Genomic DNA, 25,000 nt, shown 5'->3' with positions numbered 1-25,000 from the left:
GGGGGTAGCCAAAAAGGACAAGGCACAAAAACATTCCCACCCATTTCATCCCCGAAAACACTCCACACCCCTCCACCCTCCCTCCCATCTTAGCACCTCCTAGATGACGGGTCGTCCCTGCACCCTGTCCACTGCCCTGGGTCAGAAGCAGTGTCGCAGGACACAGCACATTCACAGCAAGGCCGCTTCATTAAATCGGCGACCCCCCTCTCCGTCCCCCCATATAAAGGAGAGGACGGGGAGAAATCCCTTCGGGCTGCGTCAAAAAAATTTCCTCACACACACTACCTCACCCCCATTCCCCCGTCCAATCCACCTCATGCATCACAACATTTTCCATATACAACCATTCTCCATTCACCCCTGTCTTCTGTCCTCTCCCGTCCTTCCTCAACCGACATTCCCCTCTTCCCCAAAGCACCCTTCACCCCATCCATCCATCTCATCCTAGGATGTCCCCTCATGTTCACTCCCTCCACATCTGCCTTCCATACCTCCTTTACTAGTCTTTCTTCACTCATTCTTTCCATGTGTCCAAACCATCCTAATACTCTTTCATCCACCCTATCTCCCAGCTCCCTTTCCACCCCTGTTCTCCTCCTCACTTCCTCATTTCTCACTCTATCCAGCCTAGTAATCCCCATCATACTTCTCAGACACTTCATCTCAAACACATTCAAGTTCCTTCTCTCTTCCTCTCTCATGTTCCATGTTTCTGCTCCATACAGTGTTGTTGGCACAATCACTCCTTCATACAGTCTCCTCTTAGCATCCATTCCCAGATTCCTATTCCTCATTACACTTTTTAAACCACTTACTCGCTTCTCTCAGTCTACATTCTACATCCTTCACTCCACCTTTTCCTACCACATTTGCACCCAAATATCTAAAACTATCCACTTCCTCCAGTTGCTCTCCCTTAATGCTCACTTCCAGATTACTGCCACTTTCACCCCTTGTACATCTCATCATCTTACTTTTACCCACATTTATCTTCAGCTTTCTTCTATCACACACTCTCCCAAACTCTGTCACCAGCTTCCTCAATCCCTCCTCCGATCCTGCCACAAGCGCAGTGTCGTCCGCAAACAACAGCTGGCTCGCCTCCCACTTTTCTCCATTTTCCTTAACCATCTCCAATCCCTGACCCACTACCCTTGCATTCACCTCTCGCACCACCCCATCCATGTATAAGTTGAACAGCCAGGGTGACATAACGCATCCCTGACGAAGTCCTACCTTTACCTCAAACCACTCACTCTCTCCATTTCTAATCCTGACACAAGCTCTACTACTCTCATAAAAACTCTTGACAGCTCCCAGAAGCTTTCCTCCTATCCCGTATATCCGCATAACCTCCCACAGTGCCTTTCTGTCTACCCTATCGTAAGCCTTTTCCAGATCCATAAAGGCCCAGAAAACATCCTTCCCCTTACCTATAGCTTTCTCACATATCTGTCTTACCACAAAAATCTGATCTACACAACCTCTACCTGTCCTAAACCCACACTGTTCTTCACCAATTACTCCCTCTGTTCCTCTCCTAATCCTCTCAATCAAGATCCTCCCATAAGCCTTCCCAACTACACTTAACAAGCTAATCCCTCTGAAACTACTACATTCACACTTGTCCCCCTTTCCCTTGTAAAGTGGAACTATACACGCACTCTTACAGTCCTCTGGCACTCTACCTTCTCTCCAGCAAACATTAAATAACCTCACCAACCAGTCCACCATCACTATATCTCCTTTTTTAAGACATTCTGCATGGCATCCATCCAGACCAGTTTACCTGCTTTCATCTTCTTAACTGCTGCCTTCACTTCATCCTTCCTTATTTCTCCTCCATTTTCCTCACTCATCACTCTCATTTTCTTAGCATTTCCCACTGCAGCTATCTTTCCCTCCCTATCCTCCTTCACATTAAGCAACTCCCTAAAATATTCTTCCCATCTTCCTACTACTCTCGTAAAAACTCTTGACTGTTCCTACCCCATATATCTGTAATATCTCCCACAGTGCCTTCCTGTCTATCCTGTCGTAAGCCTTTTCCAAATCCATAAAAGCCCAAAAAAACATCCTTACCTTTTCCTATAGGTTTCTCACATATATGTCTTACCACAAAAATCTGATCTACACAATCCCTACTTGTCCTAAACCCACACTGTTCCTCACCAATTACTCCCTCTGTTCCTCTCCTAATCCTCTCAATCAAGACCCTACCACAATCCTTCCCAACTACACTCAACAATCTGATCCCTCTAAAACTACTACACTCACACTTGTCCCCCTTTTTCTTGTAAAGCGGAACGATACAGGCACTCCTGTCTTTTGGCACTCTACCTTCTCTTAAACAAACTTTAAATAACCTCACCAGCCAGTCCACCATAACTGTACCCCCTTTCTTCAGCCATTCTGCATGGCATCCATCCAGACCAGGTGCCTTACCTCCTCTCATCATCTTAATAGCTGCTTTCACTTCATCTTTCCCTTTTTCTCCTCCACTTTCCTCACTCATCACTCTCATTTTCTTAGCGCCTCCCACTGCAATTATCTTTCCCTCCCTATCCTCCTTCACATTTAGCAACTCCCTAAAATAGTCTGCCCATCTTCCTCTCACTGCCTTCTCTTCCATTATCATCTCTTCATCTGAACAGAGGGAGTAATTGGTGAGAAACAGTGTGGGTTTAGGACAAGTAGGGATTGTGTAGATCAGATCTTTGTGGTAAGACAGATATGTGAGAAAGCTATAGGAAAAGGTAAGGATGTTTTTTGGGCTTTTATGGATTTGGAAAAAGCTTACGACAGGGTAGACAGAAAGGCACTGTGGAAGGTATTACAGATATATGGGATAGGAGGAAAGCTGTTAAGAGCAGTCAAGAGTTTTTACGAGAGTAGTAGGACTTGTGTTAGAATTGGAAATGGAGAGAGTGAATGGTTTGAGGTAAAGGTGGGACTTCGTCAGGGATATGTTATGTTGTCCTGGCTGTTCAATCGTTACATGGATAGGGTGGTGCAAGAGGTGAATGCAAGGGTAATGGGTAAAGGGTTGGAAATTATTAAAGAAATGGAGAAAAGTGGGAGGTGAGCCAGTTGTTGTTTGGTGACGACACTGCCCTTATAGCAGGATCAGAGGAGAGATTGAGGAAGTTAGTGACAGAGTTTGAGAAGGTGTGTGAAAGAAGTAAGCTGAAGATATATGTGGGTAAAAGTAAGGTGATGAGATGTACAAGGTGAGAGAGTGACAGCAGGCTGGAAGTGAGCATTAAGGGAGAGAGACTGGAGGAAGTGGATATTTTTAGATACTAGGGTGCGAATGTGGCAGGAAAGGGGGGAATGGGGGTGGAGGTAGAATGTAGATTGAGAGAAGCGAGTAAATGCCTTGGTGAACTGAAAAGTGTAATGAGAAATAGACATCTGGGAATGAATGCTAAGAGGAGGTTATATGAAGGAGTGATTGTGGCGACAGCACTGTACGGGGCAGAAACATGGAACATAAGAGAGGAAGAGAGAAGGAGTTTGAATGTGTTTGAGATGAAATGTCTGAGAAGTATGATAGGGGTTACTAGACTAGATAGAGCGAGAAATGAGGAGGTGAGGAGGAGAACAGGGGTGGAAAGGGAACTGGGAGATAGGGTTGATGAAAGAGTATTAGGATGGTTTGGACACATGGAAAGAATGAGTGAAGAAAGATTAGTAAAGAAGTGTAGAAGGCAGAGATGGAAGGAGGGAATATGAGGGGGCGTCCTAGGATAAGATGGATGGATGGGGTAAAAGGGGCATTACAAAAGAGAGGAATGTCTGTTTAAGAAGGACGGGAGAGGACAGAAGATAGGGGTGGATGGAGAGGAGTTGTGTATAGATGATGCTTTGATGCATGAGGGGGAGTGGGTGGGGGATGGGGGGTGAAGAAGTATGTATGAGAAAAAATTGACGGAGCCCGAAGGGATTTCTCCCCGTCTTCTCCTTTTCTGCATGAGGGGACGGAGAGGGGGGGGTTGCCGAATTTATGAAGCGGTCTTGCTGTGGAAGTGCTGTGTCGTGCAACACTGCTTCTGACCCAGGGCAATGGACAGGATGCAGGGATGACCCGTCATCCAGAAGGTGCCAAGATGGGAGGGAGGGAGGAGGGTGGAGGGGAGTGGAATATATAGGAAATGGAATGGGTGGGAGTGATTTTTATGCCTTTTTCTTTTTGGCTACCCCCCGTGTAAGAGGGAAAAAGCCTATGGTATATGTATAATCATATGTATATATATATATATATATATATATATATATATATAATATATATATATTTATATTATATATATATACATATACATATATATACATGAATATATATATATGTATATATATATATATTCATATATATTTATGTATATATATATATATATATATATATACATATGTTTATATATATGTTCATATATATATATATATATATATATATATATGTTTATATACATACATATATTCATATATATTCATATATATATATATACATATACATATATATATATATATATATACACATATATATATAAATATATATATTCATATATATACATTTATATACACACACACACATATATATATCATATATATGTATATATATATATATATATATATATATATATATATATATATTCATATAAATATTAACAGATACTGAATGGTCCCCAGTACACAGACATTCATCCTATCAATCATATTATCTTTTTTCCGTTTGTTGCGTATCGGCTAGGTTTCAATCCTCAGCCTGACAGCGTCTCAGTTTCCGAATATCCTTCCATCGAGCTACATACCCCTTTAGTCTCAGTTGTGTTTGTAAGGTATTAAAATGGAAATAAGTTATTGTGGTTGATAAGATGAATATATATATATATATATATATATATGTATGTATATATATATATATATATATGTGTGTGTGTGTGTGTGTGTGTGTGTGTGTGTGTGTGTGTGTGTGTGTGTGTGTGTGTGTGTGTGTGTGTGTGTGTGTGTGTGTGTGTGTGTGTGTGTGTGTGTGTGTGTGTGTGTGTGTGTGTGTGTACAGCACTGAATGGGTCCCAGTGATTAGAGATACATTTTAACAACCACAATGCACTTTATTTCTAAGCCATCAACATCGGGAGATCCAATGGGGCTACATGTAAAAATTGAAATGCGGTACTGCCGAGGACTCGAACTCAGCGATCGCATGACAAGTGCCGTAGTAACTAACCAACTATGCTATCAAGAGAGATATAAATTGAGCGCAAGTTTCTCATATATTTGTAAGCTCGAGTTACATACACTTACATGAAATTTTACGTTCAACTCATCTCAACTATGATAGTACAATTGGAAGTATATAAACGCGGGAAAGTATTTGTACAACACTGAATGGGTCCAGTGATTAGAGATACATTTTAACAACCACAATGCACTTTAATTCTAAGCCATCGACATCGGGAGACCCAATGGGACCACATGCAAAAATTTAAATGCGGTACTGCCGAGGACTCGAACTCAGCGATCACATGACAAGTGCCGTAGTAACTAACCAACTACGCTATCAAGAGAGATATAAATTGAGCGCAAGTTTTCTTATGTATTTGTATGCTCGAGTTACACTTACATGAAATCTTGCGTTCAACCCATCTCCACTATGATAGTACAATTGAAAGTATATAAACGCTGGAAAGTATTTGTACAACACTGAATGGGTCCCAGTGATTAGAGATACATTTTAACAACCACAATGCACTTTAATTCTAAGCCATCAACAACGGGAGACCCAATGGAGCCACATGCAAAAATTGGAATGAGGTACTGCCGAGGACTCGAACTCAGCGGGAGACCCAATGGGGCCACATGTAGATATATATATATATATATATATATATATATATATATATATATATATATATATATATATATATATATATATATATATATATATATATATATAACCACGCGAACGCGAAATTCTACATACATATCTATATTTTCCTGATCTGCTTCTTTTCTTTTGTTGAAACAGACTTCTACTATTAATACAACTGGTAGAATATACACCTCTGGTAAGAAGTGGGGGGGGGTGCAAAAACGGCAAAATTTACATGTCATTTGTCGACATTGCCGATGTGAAAGTTACTATTCAAAGTAATTTGTGAAGAGGAAATGAATCTTTCACTCCACGATTGATAATGTCATTGGGTCCCAAGGAAATCGAAATGTGGACTAAGATTTTGCTTTGCCTTGGCACCACCCCTATCCCCACCCCCACCCCACCCTCTAACTCAGGACATCCCCCCTTGTGCACTACATTATCATCCGAGTGTTCTATCCAGTGGCGTTTGATTTTTCATGAATCACTATTTGTCTATTTGATCTTTGTGAAGATCCACCCTGGACATCGCCAGAACCAATTCCCAGTCAATTACATGAACCCAGAACAAAAATTTTGCCACGAAGTAAGTGCTGATGAGCAATTGGTTATTCTAAGATATTATATAAATTCATGGATACGGATGACGGGTGGTAAGGGACATGGAACTACCTAGTGCAGGCTTTATGGCCTCTGCACTCTCCTTCATTCTTATGTCCGTACCCCAAGAACCCTCACTGACTTACTTGCTACAAGCTGCCAGATGACGTTGAGCACAGACACGTTCATGAATTCGTCGAGTCCAGTGAGCCCTGCCCGAGTCTCGAAGGTTTTAATCATTATCCGGGCCTCGAACTGGATGACGTCTACCATCGAGGACTTCCCCATGCCTAGGCTATGAAGATGGCGCAGTGCAAAGCGGCGACCATTATGCCAAACTTCGCCGTTGCTGCCAACAATCCCTTTCAACGTAAAATGGCATGTCACAACAAATATATGTAGCCGTGACGTGTTGTATTGACTACTGCAAAAGTCAGAAACAAATACCTTGATCCACAAGCGACAACTATTTTGTCAAATCACGCCATTGCTACCAACAATCCGTTTCAACGTGAAATGACGTCGCAACAACTACAGAAGATTGATGTGTTGTACTCAGAATTTGGTGTACTTTCTTTTTATACAGTCTAACAATACACATCACATAAGGTTCTTTTGCAATATATATATATATATATATATATATATATATATATATATATATATATGAATGGTAAAAATGGAAATCACACAATTGGGAACAAAGACGTTGTTTCTTACCGGTTTCGCCTTCTGAGGCTTTTTCAGAGGTAATAATTTACAGAATGTGAATACATTGGTATCTATAGGGAAGTTGTTGTGGATTCATGAGGGATACGGGAGTGAGACTCTGCATGTTGATTGGTCCGTTGGTTTTGTCGGGTCTGGAATAAAACCTGTTCCCAATCGTGTGATTTTCATTCTTACAACTTATACACCTGTCATGATGCCACTATATATATATATATATATATATATATATATATATATATATATGTATGTATGTATGTATATATATATATATATATATATATATATTCATATATATACATATATATATATATATATGCATGTAGTTATTTATTTACCTAGTTGTATTTACCTAGTTGTATCTTACGCGAAGGGGAGCTACGCTCGTGGTGTCCCGTCTTTGTATATCACAATATCTAGTTTGCTCTTAAATCCATGTATGGTTTTTGCACACACTATTGTTTCGTCCAGTTTGTTCCATATATCCACCACTCTGTGTGGAAAGCTGCTCTTTTTAAGTTCCCTTCTATAAGTGTCCTTTCTAGGTTTATTTTCATGTCCTCTTGCCTCTTATCCCAATTTAGTAAGTCTTCTCTATCAAAGACTTTCATGCCTCTCATGATTCTATAGATGGTCAATAGGTCACCTCTTTCTCTTCTCTGTTCCAGAGTCGGTAATTCTAGCTTTGACAATCTCTCCTTATATGACAGTTTTGAAAGTGCTGGAAACATCTTCGTAATTGCTCTTTGGATTCTTTCAATTTTCCTTCTATTCATTTTAGTACTGGGTGTCCATAGTGTCCCTGCATACTCCAGTCTTAACCTTATCAGTGTGATTAGTATTTTCATCCCAATTTCTTCGTCCAAGTAGGTAAAAGTTACCTTTATTGATCTTAGCAAATTGTAGGTTTCTCCGACAATCTTATTTATCTGTTTATCAGAGGTCATGTCATTTGTGATAATAACTCCTAGGTCTTTTTCAGATCTCACTTTCTTTACTTCCTATGTACTGCTTCTATATTGTCCTGATATTCTTTTTTTTTTTCAAATCCCATTATGGTACATTTCTTTATGTTGAAGTCCATTTCCCACTTCTGACTCCATTCCCAAACCCTATTTAGATCTCTCTTTAGCAACTCCCAGTCCTTTTCTATACTTATTTCCCTCATCAGTTTTGCGTCATCTGCAAAGAAGTTTATGTAACATTCTACACCCTTATCCATGTCATATACATAAATAGCAAACATTATCAGAGCCGACACTGATCCCTGTGGGACACCACTAATCACTTCGTAAATAGAATTTTTTTCTCTGAGCACTATTCTCATCCATTCATTTCAATAGCTTACTTTGTATCCCTCCTATGGTTTCCAATTTTCTTAATATTATTTGTGTGGTACTTTATCAAAAGCTTTTTGTAAATCTAGGGAAGCACAATCAACCCATCCACCCCTTTCTTGTATTATATCTATTTGTCTTGAATAGAGACAGATTAAATTTGTGGCACATGACCATCCCTGTCTAAATCTGAATCGTCTCGGGTTTAGTATATTGTTTTCCTCTTGATGTTTTGTCCATCTATTTCTTATAAATTTTCACAAATTTTGGCTATTGTACTTGTAAGGGAGATCGGTCTGTAATTTGTTGGGTCTTCCTTGTTTCCCCCTTTATATATTGGTATGATATTGGCATTTTTCAGTCTTCTTTGAGTGAGCAGCTTATTACCTTATATACTTTGTATATTAGTTTATATTTACATTATTCTAGTATCCAGTTTGCAATTCCATCCAGGCCGTGCGATTTCCTGACATCTGGTCCATTATTTCTTTTCTTGTTACAATTATTTCTCTCATGGGGGGGGTGTTATCTCACTTCACTTCTTTCATCCCAATGCTGTATATTTTCTCTAGTGAACACAAACTTGAAGTGTTTGTTCATTACTTCAGCCATTTCTATATTTTCTGTGTATTCTATATTCTCTTGGCGTAATTTTATTACTTCCTGTTTGTTTTTTAGTTTACTGTACATATATTTATTGAATAATTTTGATTGGTCCATACATTTTTCTACTGTGTCTTTTCATATTTTCTTTTTTCCTCCCTGCGTACTTTTATATATTCATTCCTTTTATTGGTTTATATTTACCACTTACCAGTTTTTTTTTTCAAACTTTATCTCTTCTATCTTTCGCCTCACTGCACCTTCTGTTAAACCAGCACTTAATATTCGCATTTTCCTGTTTTTGTCTTGGTACATATTTATCCACTCCTTCATTATAGATTTCTTTCCAAATCATCCATTTCTCTTCCACTTGTGTCTCTTTATTGTAGAATTTTTCCCAAGTCAGATTTTTTAAAGAAGTTTCTAAGTTTTCCAAAGTCCGTTTTGTTATACATCAGTCTTTTTTTTTCTATATTTCTCATTTTTCCATACATATTTCCTCTTTTAGTTTAAATTCAAATAATATGTAGTCACTCTTCCCAATTGGTATCTTGTATTCAATATAATCCACAATTTCAGTCTCTGATGTAAATATTAGAGCTAGTCTCGATGGTTATTCTTTTTTTCTCTATCCGGTATTTCTTTTGCCCATTGTGTCATTGTATATTCTATAGTCAAGTAATATATACTCCCTTAAGGTCCTCTCCACCTTTCACTATCATCTCTTCCCAACTCGTTTCTTTGCAGATAAAATCTCCTATAAGTATTACGTTTCGTCTCTCCTTCAGCATTTCATCTAATGAATGCCTTGTGTCTTCTAACATTTTAGAACAAAATGTGTGTGTGTATATATGTGTGTGTGTGTGTGTGTGTGTGTGTGTGTGTGTGTGTGTGTGTGTGTGTGTGTGTGTGTGTGTGTGTGTGTGTGTGTGTGTGTATTTACCTAGTTGTATTTACCTAGTTGTATTTTACGGGAAGTGGAGCTATGCTCGTGGGGTCCCGTCTTCATATCTCATTTTATCTAAACTATTTTTAAATTCATGTATTGATTTTGCACACACCACTTTCTCATCTAACTTGTTCCAACTGTCTATTAATCTGTGAGGAAAGCTGTTCTTTTTCAAATCTCTTCTATAGCTGTCTTTTTTTATTTTCTTTCCGTGTCCTCTTGTATTTCTGTCATCCCATTTTATCAGATTCTCTCTATCAGTAATTTCTATGCCTTTCATGATTCTGTAAATAGCTATCAAATCTCCTCTCTCTCTTCTTTGCTCTAGTGTCTGTAGTTCAAGTTTTTCTAGTCTCTCTTCATATGATAGTTTTGAGAGTGTTGGTGCCAATTTTGTAATTGCTCTTTATATTCTTTCAAGTTTTTTTATACATTTTTTTGTACTTGGTGACCATATCGTTGCTGCATATTCCAATCTTGGTCTTATCAGGGTGATTAGGATTTTCTTCACCATTTCTTCATCCAGGTATGTAAATGCAACTTTGATTGTTCTTATTAAATTATAAGTTTCTCCAAAAATCTTATTTATATGTTTCTCAGGTGACATATTATTCATAACAATGACTCCCAGGTCCTTCTCATTTTCTACTTTTTTTATTCCTTCTTCTCCCAATTTATATGCTCCTGTTATTCTGTTTTTGCTTTTTCCAAATTCCATTATACTACACTTTTTTGTATTGAACTCCATCTCCCACTTCCTACTCCATTCTTGTACTATATTTAGATCTCTCTGTAGTGATTCACAATCTTCTTCAGTTTTCACTCTTTTCAGTAGTTTTGCATCATCTGCAAAGAAGCTCATATAGCTTTCAATTCCTTCATCCATATTATTAATATATATAGCAAACATTATTGGGGCCAGAACTGTTCCTTGCGGAACACCGCTTATTACTTCATTCCATTTTGAGTGCTGGTTTCTTATCACTACTCTCATTTTTCTTTCTTGCAAAAAGTCTTCCATCCAATTTAGTAGCTTGCCCTGTATTCCTCCTTCAGTTTCTAATTTCTTAAGCAACTTCTTATGTGGTACTTTGTCAAAAGCTTTCTTTAGGTCTAGAAATGCACAGTCCGCCCATCCATCTCTTTCTTGTATTATATCTATTAGCCTTGAATAGAAACATATTAAATTGGTGACGCATGGTCGCCCTTGTCTGAATCCAAATTGCCTTGGATTTAACACTTTGTTTTTTTCTAAATATTTTACCCATCTACTTTTGATAATTCTTTCAAACATTTTTGCTATTGTACTTGTTAGAGAGACTGGTCTATAGTTGGTAGGTTCTTCTTTATTTCCTCCTTTATATATAGGTACTATATTTGCTTTTTTCCAATCTTCTGGAACTTTTCCTTCTTTCAAGGAACTGTTTAGTATGCTATGTATTTTGTCTGCCAGTTCATTCCTGCATTCTTTCAGTATCCAGTTTGCTATTTCATCTGGTCCATGCGATTTTCTGACATGAAGATTACTCAAGTGTGTTAATATTTCATTCTTTGTTACTTCTATTTCTTCCATAGGGGGGACTTTTTCTTTCCATTTGTTCTCTTCAGGTTGTATGTTCTCCCTTGTAAACACTGATTTAAAATGTTTGTTCATAATTTCCGCCATTTCCATTTCCTCAGTGTATTCAACTCCCTCTTGTCTTAATTTCTCCAAGTCTTGTTTGTTTTTCAGTTTATTGTTTACAAATCTGTAGAATAGTTTTGGTTGATCTTTACACTTTTCTATGATATCTTTTTCATATTTTCTCTTTTCCTCTCTGCACGTTTGTACATATTCATTTCTATAACGGGTATATATTTTCCATTTTTCAGGTCTTCTGTATTTTTTCCATCTGGTCCAGGCTTTGTCTCTTTTGTCTTTTAACTCCCTACAGCTTTTGTTGTACCAGCATTTTACATATTCTTTTTCTTGTTTTTGTCTTGGGACATACTTTTCCACTCCTTTTTTGTAAATTTTTGTCAAAATATTCCATTTCTCTTCTACTGTTGTTTCTTCTTTGTATATTTCTTCCCAGTTTTCCTTTTGAAAGAATTCTCTTATTTTATCAAAGTTTGTTTTTTCATACATCATTCTTCCTTTTCTATATTGTTCATTTCTTTTCATATATTTTTCTTCATTAAGTTCCAGTTTAATCAATATGTGGTCACTTTTACTTATTGGTGTTTTATATTCAATCTTGTCCACTATTCTAGGTTCAGATGTAAATATTAGGTCTAGTCTCGATGGCTCTTCTTCATTTCTATACCTAGTGTTCTCCTGTACCCATTGTGTCATTGTATGGTCAGTAACCATCTCAAGTAGAGCGTTTCCCCATGAGCCATCTCCACCCTTTACTGTCATTTCTTCCCAGCAGATTTCTTTGCAATTAAAGTCGCCCATCATAACTATTCTTCCTCCATCTTCCATTATTTTATTTAATGTTATATTTGTGTCCTCTAACATACTTTTATATTCACTCTCCTTCCATGAGGCTGTTTTCGGAGGCACATAATTTATCACAAATTTTCTGCTCTTCTTATCTCTGTCTTCCACTTCTATCATAATCATCTCTACTGTATTCTTTCCATATATGACACCCCTCACGTTTATATCCTTTTTAGTCAGGAACATTACTCCACCCCCTTGCTTTTTCTCCTGTTTTTAATCCAATAATTATATGCATCATGTCCTACACTGCTGGGTGGTAGTGGGCCTTTTAATTTTGTTTCTACAATTCCCATTATGTCCGGTTCTTTTTCTTTCAAATAATCATTCAGCTCATTCAATCCCGTTATTAATCCATCTATATTTGTGTAAGACACTCTTAGTTTTCTGCCACTTCCATTGTGTTCTCTGTTTCCCTTTTGTTTTTCGCTTGTATGTCGAACTGTCTTAGTTTCATATTCACTACTCTCCAATAGAATCTCTCTTTTTCTGACTCCGTTCTGCTCTCGTTTTTTTTTTCTTAGCTTCAAGTCTTTTCTGCTTTTCTTCCTCTCTTTCCTCTTTATTCATTTCCCTTTTTATCCATACCTTTTTATATTGTTCACTTGTTGCTAGTTTCCCTGTTTTGGATAAGATATTCTCTGCCGTCGTTTGTGACCTGAATTTAATCTTAATTGGTCTGGTCTTATCTGTACTATACTTTCCGAGCCTGAATTTGTCCCCAATTTCCTTCATAATTTCTGGTTCATCTTCCTGAACTAATTTTAGTAAACTGCTTACTTTTTCATTTTCTTCATTGGTTCTTGAGGTTCTATCTGGGTTATGTTTCTCTTCCATTCCTAATATAATTATACATTTCTTTTTATCAGCTAAGTCTCTTACTATATTCTCCTTCTGTCTCATCACTTTAATAACTGAGTCTTCAGTTTGTTCTCTCATTTGCTGTTTAATTATGTCAGTAAATGCTACTTTACTGTTTTCTTGAATTGCCTTCCATCCCTCTCTGCTTTCTTTATTATTCATCTTTAACTCTTCATTCTCCTTTTTTACTTCTTTTAACTGTCTTTTTAGGTCTTCTATTTCCTTAGGTAATTTTTTGTTCGCCTTCTCTAGTTCTTCCAATTTTTCAACCCTCTGTACAATGTTCTTAACATGACCGAACCTACACTCCAAGTCCTCGATCATCTTATCGACCTTCTCTTCTAGTCTTGTCAGTCCGGGGGGGGGGGTTTGTTTGTGTCCCCCCCCCCACCCTCTTTAAATCCCTGGAAAATATTCTCATCACTTTCTACTGTATTGCTCTTATCTATACTTCTAATCTTTACATTTTTATTAGACATTTCGTCGTCACTCAGCTGGTCGGGGGGCCGTTTGTTTACCTTTCGCCTGTCTGCCTGGGCTAAGTCTTCTCCTTCCTCATTTCCTTCCATTTCCCCGGCAATCCCTCCCCTTCTCCTCTTTCCCTACTTTCCCACTACCCCACGAGCAATTTCCCCCCACCCTGTAAATACAATAGGCACTTCCTTTGTTTTGGGATCCACGAAACTTCACTTTTCTTCAGAACGTCTTCTAAGCCGTCCGTTCGTTGAAGTGTGTGTGTGTGTGTGTGTGTGTGTGTGTGTGTGTGTGTGTGTGTGTGTGTGTGTGTGTGTGTGTGTGTGTGTGTGTGTGTGTGTGTGTGTGTGTGTGTGTGTGTGTGTGTGTGTGTGTGTGTGTGTGTGTGTGTGTGTGTGTGTGTGTATGTGTGAGTGTGTGTGTGTACATGTATACATTTTTCTTTTCTTTTTTCATGTCAGGGGCGTATACAGTCATGAACATGATTTTTCCTCGCAGTATGGTTTTATCTGTGTAAACTCATTTTTAGGTGTTAAGTCACCGATACGTGATGTATTTTACATAAAGTACTTATGTCACGACAAAGCTATTTTTGTAAATAGTAATCCGTTATCTTATCAGTGTAGCTTTAATTACATAAAGAGAACCACTGATTGTAACACAATATCTACTAATCGTCATTGCACGCTTGTGGAAAAAGTAATAAACAAAGGTTTTGACAAACTATTCACTCACCAGGATGAAATCGTCTGGCTGTTCCAGAAGAAATTTGTATATTAACCCTACACTGGACTTACAATTTGACGCACCTATGATGGGATGTGAAACATGGTTGGAGCCTGTTAGTAGCCTTGCATAGACCATGCTTACCAACCCTTTAGAGCCAGAAGGGTTTGTAGTGTGTAGTGTATAATTTCCACTCTCTCTCTCTCTTTCTCTCTCTCTCTCTCTCTCTCTCTCTCTCTCTCTCTCTCTCTCTCTCTCTCTCTCTCTCTCTCTCTCTCTCTCTCTCTCTCTCTCTCTCTCTTTTGTAGTGTATTCACAAAAATAGTGGGTTAAACAATGAATGAGCACTACGTAACAACCTACCGGAGTTAACTCCTTTGCTTATCACGTTGAAGATGGACCAGCATGGCCTGTTTGTAAACTCCGCCTTCGCGCAAGCCTCCTTGCAAAGATCGAAGCGACACAAAAATACATTAATGGACGTCCCGATACGAATCCTGAAAGAAAGATGGGAAAAGGTCTTCGGTGGAAGAGAAAGAGAGGAGGGTGAGGGAGGGAAACGCGAGGTGGAGGGAGTCAGAGGAAAGAACAATGGCAGTCAGGATTATTCAGCAGAATTAACATGATATAAATATGGAGGAGGCTGCAAGAAGTCATAAGGCCTGCATGAGGGAGTTCCATGACCCATACTACTTGTCATCTCTATTCATAAGATTATTTAATATTCTCTTAAAACAATAGTTTCAGCAATCATTAACCTGTTGAAAAACCACTTCTTGCTTAGTTCCTTCTTAAACCTAAACATAAAAGATCTATTAAAAAACAAAGTATCCAAGAAGTTAGGGGGAGTTGCTGGAGTTTGTTTAGAAATAATTTGTACCAAAATACAATTTCGAAGTGTTATTCATTTTTTCATCTAAAATTAGAATCAGGTGGTAATCATCTAATTGAAAGCTAGACATTCAGAAGAGTGATTATCTTTCTGCCTGGCACCTTGCAGGAAGAAAAAATAAAAGATATTTTTTTCACCTTTTCGATGTCTTTGTTTCCTAATTCCAAGGGAATTTAAATTCGTACGTCTAGACATCTCTAGAACTATTCTATACTATACGTATCTACAATTTTTTTTTTCCTACATGTAGGCTCCGCCATCCATGAAGACATTTTTTGTGGCAATTTTACTTACATGAAGATGTCTCCATACTTCTTCCTTAGAGATTTGATTTTGTTCTCACTCGGTATCGGGGGGAAAGCCACGTGACCCACCAGCGGAAGCCCCCAGAGACCTTGAACCAAATCAAGAATCATTAACAAACATTTTTTATACAAATTCCTATGCTAAATTTTATACATTTCGTTCGGCGTGCACATGCCGGTATTCCTCGGTTCTCATTCGACCACCCTCGAATATGCAGAGGGTATCGTTCTAAAAAAAAAAAAGATACACACAAATAACAAAGAAACAAGCACCTAAACAAAAACAGACGCTCCATTAAACTCTTACCACAAACACAGGCTGACGCACATATACTGTACAAAATCACATACACAAACATATACACACATATGCACGCGCGCACACACACACACAAGCATACACACACACACATATGCACGCATGCACACACACACACACACATACACACACACACACACACACACACACACACACGTATGAGGAGAGGCTGAAAAACGGGAATACCTACATTGGAGAACCAAAGAGAGAGAGAGAGAGGTGATAGGATAGTAATCCTCAAAACAGATAAATAACTAGAAAAAAAATTACAGAGGATCTGTTAGTATGGGATAAAGAATATCAAGAGGGTATGGCACAAATGCAAAGAAGGTAGGTTTCTCATATAAATGCCCGTCTCTTCCTTTTTTTCATAATATCTCTTCCCTTCTACTAGAAAATTATTGTTGCTAACTAAACTTATTAGACCCTTCATTCCACTCCCACGATGCAGTGGGAAATGAGAAAGCCATAAAAACATAAGATGAAGGAGACTGCAAGAGACCATAAGACCTACAATAGGCAGTTCCATGTCTATTACCACCTGTCATCCCCATCCATAAAGTTGTCTAATCGTTTCTTAAAACAACTGATAGTTTCAGCGCTCACTACATGGTTACTAAGTCTTTTCCATTCGTTGACCACCCTATTACTAAACCAATTCTTGTCAGTTTCCTTCTTAAATCTAAAATTGTTGAGTTTAAATCTATTACTGTGAGACCTACCCTGTTGTCTAAATATGATGGCCTTGTTTGCGTCACCCTTGTTAAAGCCTTTGATCTACTTGAACACCTCTATTAGATCACCCTGCACTCTGCGTCTTTCCAGAGTGTAAGGTGCCGAAGCCTCTCCTCGTCAGGTAAATTTCTGAACCCATGTATCATTTTGATCATTCTCATCTGTACTGAATCTAGTGAACTGATATCCATTCTATAGGACGGAGACCAAAACTGTACCGCATAGTCAAGGATGGATCTAACAACACCAGATAGACTTTGATAATTACCTCTCCACTTCTATTCGTAACCGTCCTAGCAGTGAAACCTAATGCTCTATTAGCTCTATTCCTGGCGCTAATGCACTGTTTCATGAATTTAAGGTCAGGACTCACTAAAATTCCCAAGTCTCCTCTCTCGCACTCAATTTTCTCTAGAAAAGTGATATTTTAAGCTATGTCTGCTTTCGGGGTTGTGTAACCCTACGTTTAGCACGTTGCTATTTCACCAACCATATAAACAATTTGTTAAGATCTTCTCCTGACCTAATTAGGCTCCCTATCTTAGTGTCGTCTGTTAACTTACACCTCTCTTTGGCCATTTTTTTAGGTCATTTTTTAATCGCCTTCTCAGGGCTGTCGGGAACCAACGCGACATAGCCCGCAACGGGTCCCGATAAAATCTGTTTCACGACCCTCATGAGTTCGGCACAGTATCCACCGAGCTACTACGCTAACTACACCTGATGTGACAATTCTTTGGTTCCTCCTCCCATCTGCGCGTCTCTTCCCTTTTTTTTTTTTTTTTTTTTTCTATTCTGCTCTTCATCTTGCGCTTTTCTCATTGTGACTCCCGCCAACCCAAAATCAATCATCCTCCGTCTTGTTCCCCTCTCTGTCCACATCCACCTACCCCTCGCGTCTTTCACCTCACTCGTCATATTTCGCACCAACTGCTGTCTACTCTACGTTCATCGCTTTCCTCCTCTCTCTACACTTCTTTCACACATAAGAACATAAGAGCAACGGAAGAGACTGCAAGATACCATGCCGGAGCCACAGGCCCTTTAATGGGCCTCTTCCGGGAAATCATCTGTGAGTATAAGCCCTACACTAGGCGGTTCCATGTCCCTAACCATCTGTCATCCATATTCAAAAAGTCATCTAATTTTCACCTAAAACAACCAATAGTTTCAGCGCTCACTACATGGTTACTAAATCTATTCCATTTCGTTCTCTGTTTTCGGTCCTTCCTTCTCTTTCCTCCTATGAAAAGCACATTCTTCTGACTAAAGGCCCTTCTGTCACACGATCACGACTCAAGTGAATTTGTTTGAATAGAAAAGACTTCGTTTACAATTTTTTGTTTTTCGATTCTCCAAATGTCATGTTACCATTGCGTCATATGTTGAGAAGCTGAATGATGAACTAAGACAAGTTAAATCTATACGAATATTAGACACATTCTTTATTTGTCTTTGGTGAAGTCTAGAATGCTACAGTCAAAGTCGTCCTGCAGCTTTTCAATTTCACAACATTTGACGAGAATCGTGATGGTATGACTGGAGCTTAACCTATCCTTTGTCATAATCTGCACTTCCCCAAGCCATCTAAACAATTATGCGCTAATCTTCGCTTTGTGTGTTTTTCTAAAGTTTATTATATGCCCTATCCTTATAATCACACAACAAAAAATCCACGAGGATTCCTTCCCTCCACCACATTTGCATGATTTCAGCGTTTATTTCTGTTGTTTCAGGCCTGTACCAAGATTGACATCATACTCTCCTCCATTTGCCCTTTCTTTCCAAATAAAAATCCTATTTACGCTTCGACCCTCCATTTGTCTTCCTTACAACCATCAATCTATGTTACATTTCTTGCTATTTTCCGTAATTCATCCCCTCCTACACCCACTTCCAAGTACCTAGATGCTATTAACTTTCTAGATGGCTTCCTTTTAGTTCAAGACGTGTTAATCTTATAAGTTACTCACCAGGAGCGAAGTCATTCGGCTTTCTATAAGATTTCCAAGTCACCAAGACCCAGAGAACACTGTCCAAAACCACTGTTGTGTGTGTGTGTGTATGTGTGTGTGTGTGTTTGTGTGTGTGTGTGTGTGTGTGTGTGTGTGTGTGTGTGTGTGTGTGTGTGTGTGTGTGTGTGTGTGTGTGTGTGTGTGTGTGTGTGTGTGTGTGTGTGTGTGTGTGTGTGTGTGGTGTGTGTGGTGTGTGGTGTGTGGTGTGTGGTGTGTGTGTGTGTGGTGTATGTGTGTGTGTGTGTGTGTGTGTGTGTGTGTGTGTGTGTGTGTGTGTGTGTGTGTGTGTGTGTGTGTGTGGGTGTGGGTGTGGGTGTGTGTGTGTGTGTGTGTGTGTGTGTGTGTGTGTGTGTGTGTGTGTGTGTGTGTGTGTGTGTGTGTGTATGTGTATTGTAGGTGTCAATAAATGAGTTGCTAAGAACTGAATATTCGTTTATTTCACAGCACACGAAATGATTAAATTAACTCTCACTGAAATGCACTCTCACTCAGTCACCCACTTCGAACTCTCGCCTGCTTCCAACTAAACTGCGTGCGTGACGCCTTCACGCTCGGCGTGCTTAAACAGTTGCTAATAATTAATTTCTACAATTATTACGATTATTCACTCGCACACAGAAATTTACATTCATTCACATTTCAGTTACATAACGACTTAAATTTGATAGTAATAATGATCTATATCCCATTCATTTAACTTTCGCATTACAAATAAAATTATAATTACTTAATAGACAAAAATGGCAATTTGTAAGTCCTTGAACATTCACACTAGCGCGCATGTACATATACACATACAGAATTCTAACTACGCATTTATTTGAATCTCCTGCATGTCTACAAAGAGCTATAATCTATACATAATGTTAACAGAAATTAGAATATAATAAACGCTCGGCCACCCATCAGGAGCTGACCTTCGCGACGTACAATGCAATCATGAAAGATATATTGAATTTAGAAAATCCAGGGATAAGGAAAATTATATATATATATATATATATATATATATATATATATATATATATATATATATATATATATACATGGAATAGCATGAAAGATTGGAAAGGACAGTAGTGGAGAACATTTTGGCAGCTAAAAGGTTTTAAAGTTCAAGAAGTATGACGGCTGCGAAGATTATATGTGTGTGTGACAGGGGACGTTGAATGGGGAGGGGAAGGAGAAAGGGGTTCTGTAGGAGTCGGAGGGTCGTTGTCACAGTCTACGCCTCGTGAGAAAAGCTTCATGGTGTCCAGGTGCATGATGGATTCTGTGTCTGAATGTAAATGTTTTACTTTGACTTTGTAGGTTCTAGTGAGAGGACACAGAAGGGACCAAGGAATTTTGGTGAAAGCTTGGAAGATGGAGAATGGTTCTGGGCATAGGCTATGTCACCTATTGCAATGTTAGATTCTCTCGCATTTTTATTTTGAAAACGGGCCTTCTCGTATCTGGTGAGAGAAAGAGAATGAGTAATTCTCTTGAAGAGAGAGCTGAAATTTGAAAGTGAAATCTTTACAAAATCATCAAGGTTGTAAATGAGACCTATTCCTGAAGCAAGAAGGTCATATGGGAGTCGCTTGCCGGAACCAAAGATGACAAAGTGAAGCGACTCTGATATGGACCTATTGATGGCACTGTTAAGGCAAGACTGAATCATAGGGACATGGTGATCCCAGGAGAGATGGAAGTCAGAAGCGAGGTGTCGGAGAACATTGAGAATCTTTCTGTTTTGGCGTTCGACAAGGCCATTTGAACTGGGGTGGTATGCAACGATATTACATTTTGTTAATTGAAAGGATTTGCAAATATTTGAAAGAATCTCATTGTTGAATTCCGTGCCATTGTCATAGAGAAGAATGTTGGGAGTAGTGAAGGGGCAAATAACTTTGTCAATGAATGTCTTTGCAATTGTTGTCGTGGTCTTGTCTGGAATAGGTTCAAGTATGCAGAATCTGGAAAAATGATTCATACACACAAACAGTTACTGATTTCCACTAGAAGCGAGTGGTAATTTGAGAAGGTCAATTGCAACCATATCAAAAGGTTTGCTATGGATTGGGTATTTCAACATGGGAACTTTACTCTGAATATGACCTTTATGGCTAGTACAAAAATGACAGGCGTCAATGTGGTTATAGATATCCTTTCTCATGGTAAGCCAAAAGTACTGAAGTCTGGCCTGTGTTAAGCATTTGTCTTTACCTGGGTGTGCAGCAAGTGGAGAATCATGTAAAAGGAACAGAACTTCAGGTACTAAGTCAGAAGGAACTACGAGTTGTTGTACAAATCTGGTTCATGCTTGTCTGAAAGTGTGGTTCCGTGCTAAAGAACGTCATCGGCAAGTCTGAAGTGGTCCAAGGAGGTAGGGAAGTCTGTAAGATCTGATGTATCTCCTAACTCGAGAAAAAAATATCACACGTTTCCAAATTGGGTCGGATCTTTGAGCTGCTTGTATACGCGCATGAGTAAGAGTGACTGGCTGAGGGAGAGTATTGATAGCAGAACATTTCTGGAAAGTGCGTCTGCAACATTGTTTGCTGATCCACGCACAAATGAGGTGGGATTGAATCCTTAAATGGTCAAGAACCATCGAGGGAGTTTCCCGGACAAGTTCTTGCCTTTGAAAAGTTGAAGAAGTGCCTGGTGGTCTGTATGGACTGTGACAGGATAGCCTAGAATGATTTCCTTAAAATGTCGAAGAGCATGTATTACAGCAAGAGCTTCAATTTCTGTGACAGAATAGTTACGTTCAGCTTTGTTAAGGAGTCTGCTGGCAAAGGCAATAGGGCGAAGGTGTGTGTCTTGTTCTTGCATGAGGACAGCACCAAGACCTTGGAATGAGGCATCGGTGTAGAGAATAAAAGGTAAGTCATAGTTAGGGAAAGCTAAGACAGGAGCAGTGGTAAGGACATTCTTTAAGTCTGCAAAAGCTTGTTCCTGGGCAGACGACCAGTAGAAAGGTACATTTGTCTTTAGCAGTGAAGTAAGAAGGGCTGCAATTTTTGAATAATTGCAGATGTACCTTCGGTAATATCCTGAAAGACCAAGGAAAGAGCGAAGGTGCTCAAGGTCCGTTGGGACGAGGGAAGTCAGCAACAGCTTTGACTTTATCAGGAACAGTAAGAATGCCATCGGAAGTTAGTACGTGTCCAAGAAAACGAGTTTCTTTCTTAAAAAAGGAACATTTGTTTAGTTTGAGTTTTAGATTGGCATTAGCAAGACGAGAAATGACTTGTTGAAGGGTGTGAATGTGGTCGGGTAAAGATTTGGAAGCTATGATGATGTCATCCAAATACATAAAGATATTATCACCAAATAAGCCGTCAAGAACGATGTGCATAAGACGTGTGATGACAGAAGAAGCAGAGGTGAGACCCATAGCTAAATATTTGAATTGGAAATTACCAGAAGGGTTAGAGAAGGCTGTTAGGGGTCGGCATTCCGAAGCAAGAGGAATTTGGAAATAGCCTGACATTAGGTCTAATGTTGAAAAGACAGTGTTATTCTGACCAACAGAATGTAAGATTTCTTGGAGAACAGGAATGGGCGTTCTTTCTGGAACAGTGATTTTGTTAAGCTCTCTAAAATCAACAACAGGGCGGAATGTACCATCTGGTTTGGGAACAACAAGTAGGGGAAAGTTCCACTCGGAAATGGACGGTTCAACGATATCCTGGGCAAGCATGTCTGCAATGAGCTTGTCCACAATCTTACGTTTACTATGCTGCAGCCTAAAAGCCGGAATGTAGCAAGGTTTAGAGCTATAACGAAGGGGAATGTGATGGTGAATGAGGTTCGTAGAACCTAGGGATTCACCTGGCAAAGCAATGACATGGCGAAAGGCATTGCATAAGGAAATTAAATCCTGTTTAGCATCGGGGAAGTCAAAGGGTTTGAAGTGAGATGCTTCACTAGGAAGCTGTGCATGAGGCACATCGGAGTTAATGTTACAAACTGGCAAGGAAGAATTTTGGTCATCAATGACTTTTACCCTTGAAGGATACACTAGAAAATCACATGAGTTTGTACCAAGGTTGAGGTGGAGGGGAGCGTTAGTGTCATTGATAACTAGAAAAGAAATATGACCTTCCTTGGAGGTAGAGCATAAGGCTGAAGTCAATGATATGCCTTTGACACGTGTGGTTTCTGGCATACAGAGAACATCGCATTCCGGAGCTCGGTAAATGCAAAGCTGCACTTTGCAATACTCATATGGTGGAATTGTCACGGTTCTCGTTAACACTGCATGAGTAGTACGACACATTGTGGAAAGCACATCGGAAACAGGGGAGGAGGTAATTATTAATTCATCCAAGGAAGGAGAAATCTGGATTTCTGTTGGAGAGAATTCTGTAGCTGGGGAAGGACATTTGGTATTCCTTTTCCTTGATTTAGGCATGCGAGAAGAGCGCAATCGCTTTGTACGGGTAGGAACTTTGAGCAAGGTAGGTTCACTAGAAGGAGGAAGTTAATTCTGAAGAGAAGGTTCAGACGATGGCTGTACAGTGTCCTGGGAAGTGGGAGCTAGAGGAAATAGGAAGTACTCTCTGTTTGAGTTGTCTGAATCTGGGTAGAGGGGGCAGGAGGAACAGTAATAGTGGGAACTGAAACAGTTGGCATGCTGTAGGAGGGGGAATTTGCAGAAGTGGGAAGTGCAGAAGGTGGTTGAGAAGTAGTCGCCAAATGTCGCTAATTTTATATTGCTGCATAGTGTCGAGACCCAGAAGCACATCTGCAGGAAATTGTACTTCAGCCACATAATGAGGGATGTCAATCACTGGACTTTGAGGATGGAGACTGATAGGAAGATGGATCTTACCTAAAACTGGGAATGGAACACCATCTACGTTAGTAAGTTGGAGATCGGAAGGCGGAGTTTATAGGAAAGTTTATAGGAAAGGCGGAGTTTGTTGAAGGTGGAAGAAGATATAATATTAACAGGAGAACCAGTATCTATGAAGAGAGATATAGGAATGGTATGTACAATAGCAGGAATGGAAATAGCATGGGGCCATGTGTTAGAGTTAGAAAGAGAACAAATGGGAATGCACGTGGGGGTGGGTGGTGGGGATGGGATATGAATGCTAGGAGCGGGTGTCCTGAGAGAAGGAGAAGGAGATAGTCATTGAGGAGAAGAAGAAGGAGAATTCTGACGGCGAGAGAAGGCCTTTTGAGAAGGGGTGGAGTTCAAAACACGACATTCTGCAGCCGTGTGGAAACATTTTCCGTGGACGGGGCAATTTTTATCGGGAGGAGTGGAGAGACGAATAGCACACCTGTTAGCATAGTGTCATGGTTTTTTGCAATAGTAGCAAATGACCATGTGACGGGAGAAGGGTCTGTGTCTAGGGAGGTGGATCTGGTGCGAAAGTTTTACTTATGTCGAGAGGAAGATCTGGAAACATATGCAACAGATAATGCAGGCTTGGGAATAGGGGCTGGCTGGGCAACAATGCCTGTTAGTGTCTTTGGTGACTCCTGAATCTGATGAGACAAAGTTGAGATGGTCATAGTTGGAGTGAATTGGATTGATTTAGTTTTATTTAAGGTGTCTGGATGGAGAAGAGAAAGAAATCGAAAATATGCAAAGAGGGAAGCAACCTGGTTTAGGGAGATTTTTCCATCTCCATCAACCCAGTTGGTACTGGTAGCCTGGACTTGACGAACGGGGGTGGAGGTAATGATGGTGAGGTGCCCCTAGAAGTGAATTCTTGAATGCCGTTTGCAGGGCAGAGATATTCGAAGAGTAGGTAGTGGTCACAAAGGTCTGCACACTGTTGTAAGACACAGCAGGGACGTCGGCAGAAGCTTGGAATGCACGTAGGACTCGTTGAAACACACTAGACTGTACACACGTAGCCGTAGGTACTTGGGCGGGAGGGCGGGAGAGAATGCACTTGCCCTGTCGTAATAAATGTTCGGAGTTCGTATCCCTTAGCGCCACCATTTATTGTAGGTGTCAATAAATGAGTTACCAAGAACTTAATATTCGTATATTTCACAGCACACGAAATGATTAAATTAACTCTCACTGAATATGCACTCTCACTCAGTCACCCACTTCGAACTCTCGTATGCTTACTAAACTG

At 39.5% G+C, this 25,000-nt stretch overlaps 1 protein-coding gene across 4 annotated transcripts in view; it reads right to left on the bottom strand.

Moving 5' to 3' along the window:
• The window catches only part of LOC143037999 (cytochrome P450 2L1-like), a 79,235-nt gene that overhangs the window by 36,673 nt on the left and 17,562 nt on the right, over positions 1-25,000 (bottom strand). For 3 of the 4 annotated variants that reach the window (XM_076206812.1, XM_076206803.1, XM_076206822.1), the window contains exons 2-4: positions 15,826-15,925; positions 15,003-15,136; positions 6,622-6,837 (exon numbers count right to left, since the gene is read on the bottom strand). In XM_076206812.1, coding sequence (XP_076062927.1) covers positions 6,622-6,837; positions 15,003-15,136; positions 15,826-15,925 — 450 coding nt within the window. The remainder of the gene's footprint in view (positions 1-6,621; positions 6,838-15,002; positions 15,137-15,825; positions 15,926-25,000) is intronic. The other variant, XM_076206833.1, reaches the window with a different exon arrangement.

Source organism: Oratosquilla oratoria, chromosome 2 (genome assembly GCF_046742065.1).
Source record: "Oratosquilla oratoria isolate Oo_2021 chromosome 2, ASM4674206v1, whole genome shotgun sequence".
NCBI classification, from domain to species: Eukaryota; Metazoa; Arthropoda; class Malacostraca; order Stomatopoda; family Squillidae; genus Oratosquilla; species Oratosquilla oratoria.
This window is presented reverse-complemented; position numbering and strand designations above follow the sequence as displayed.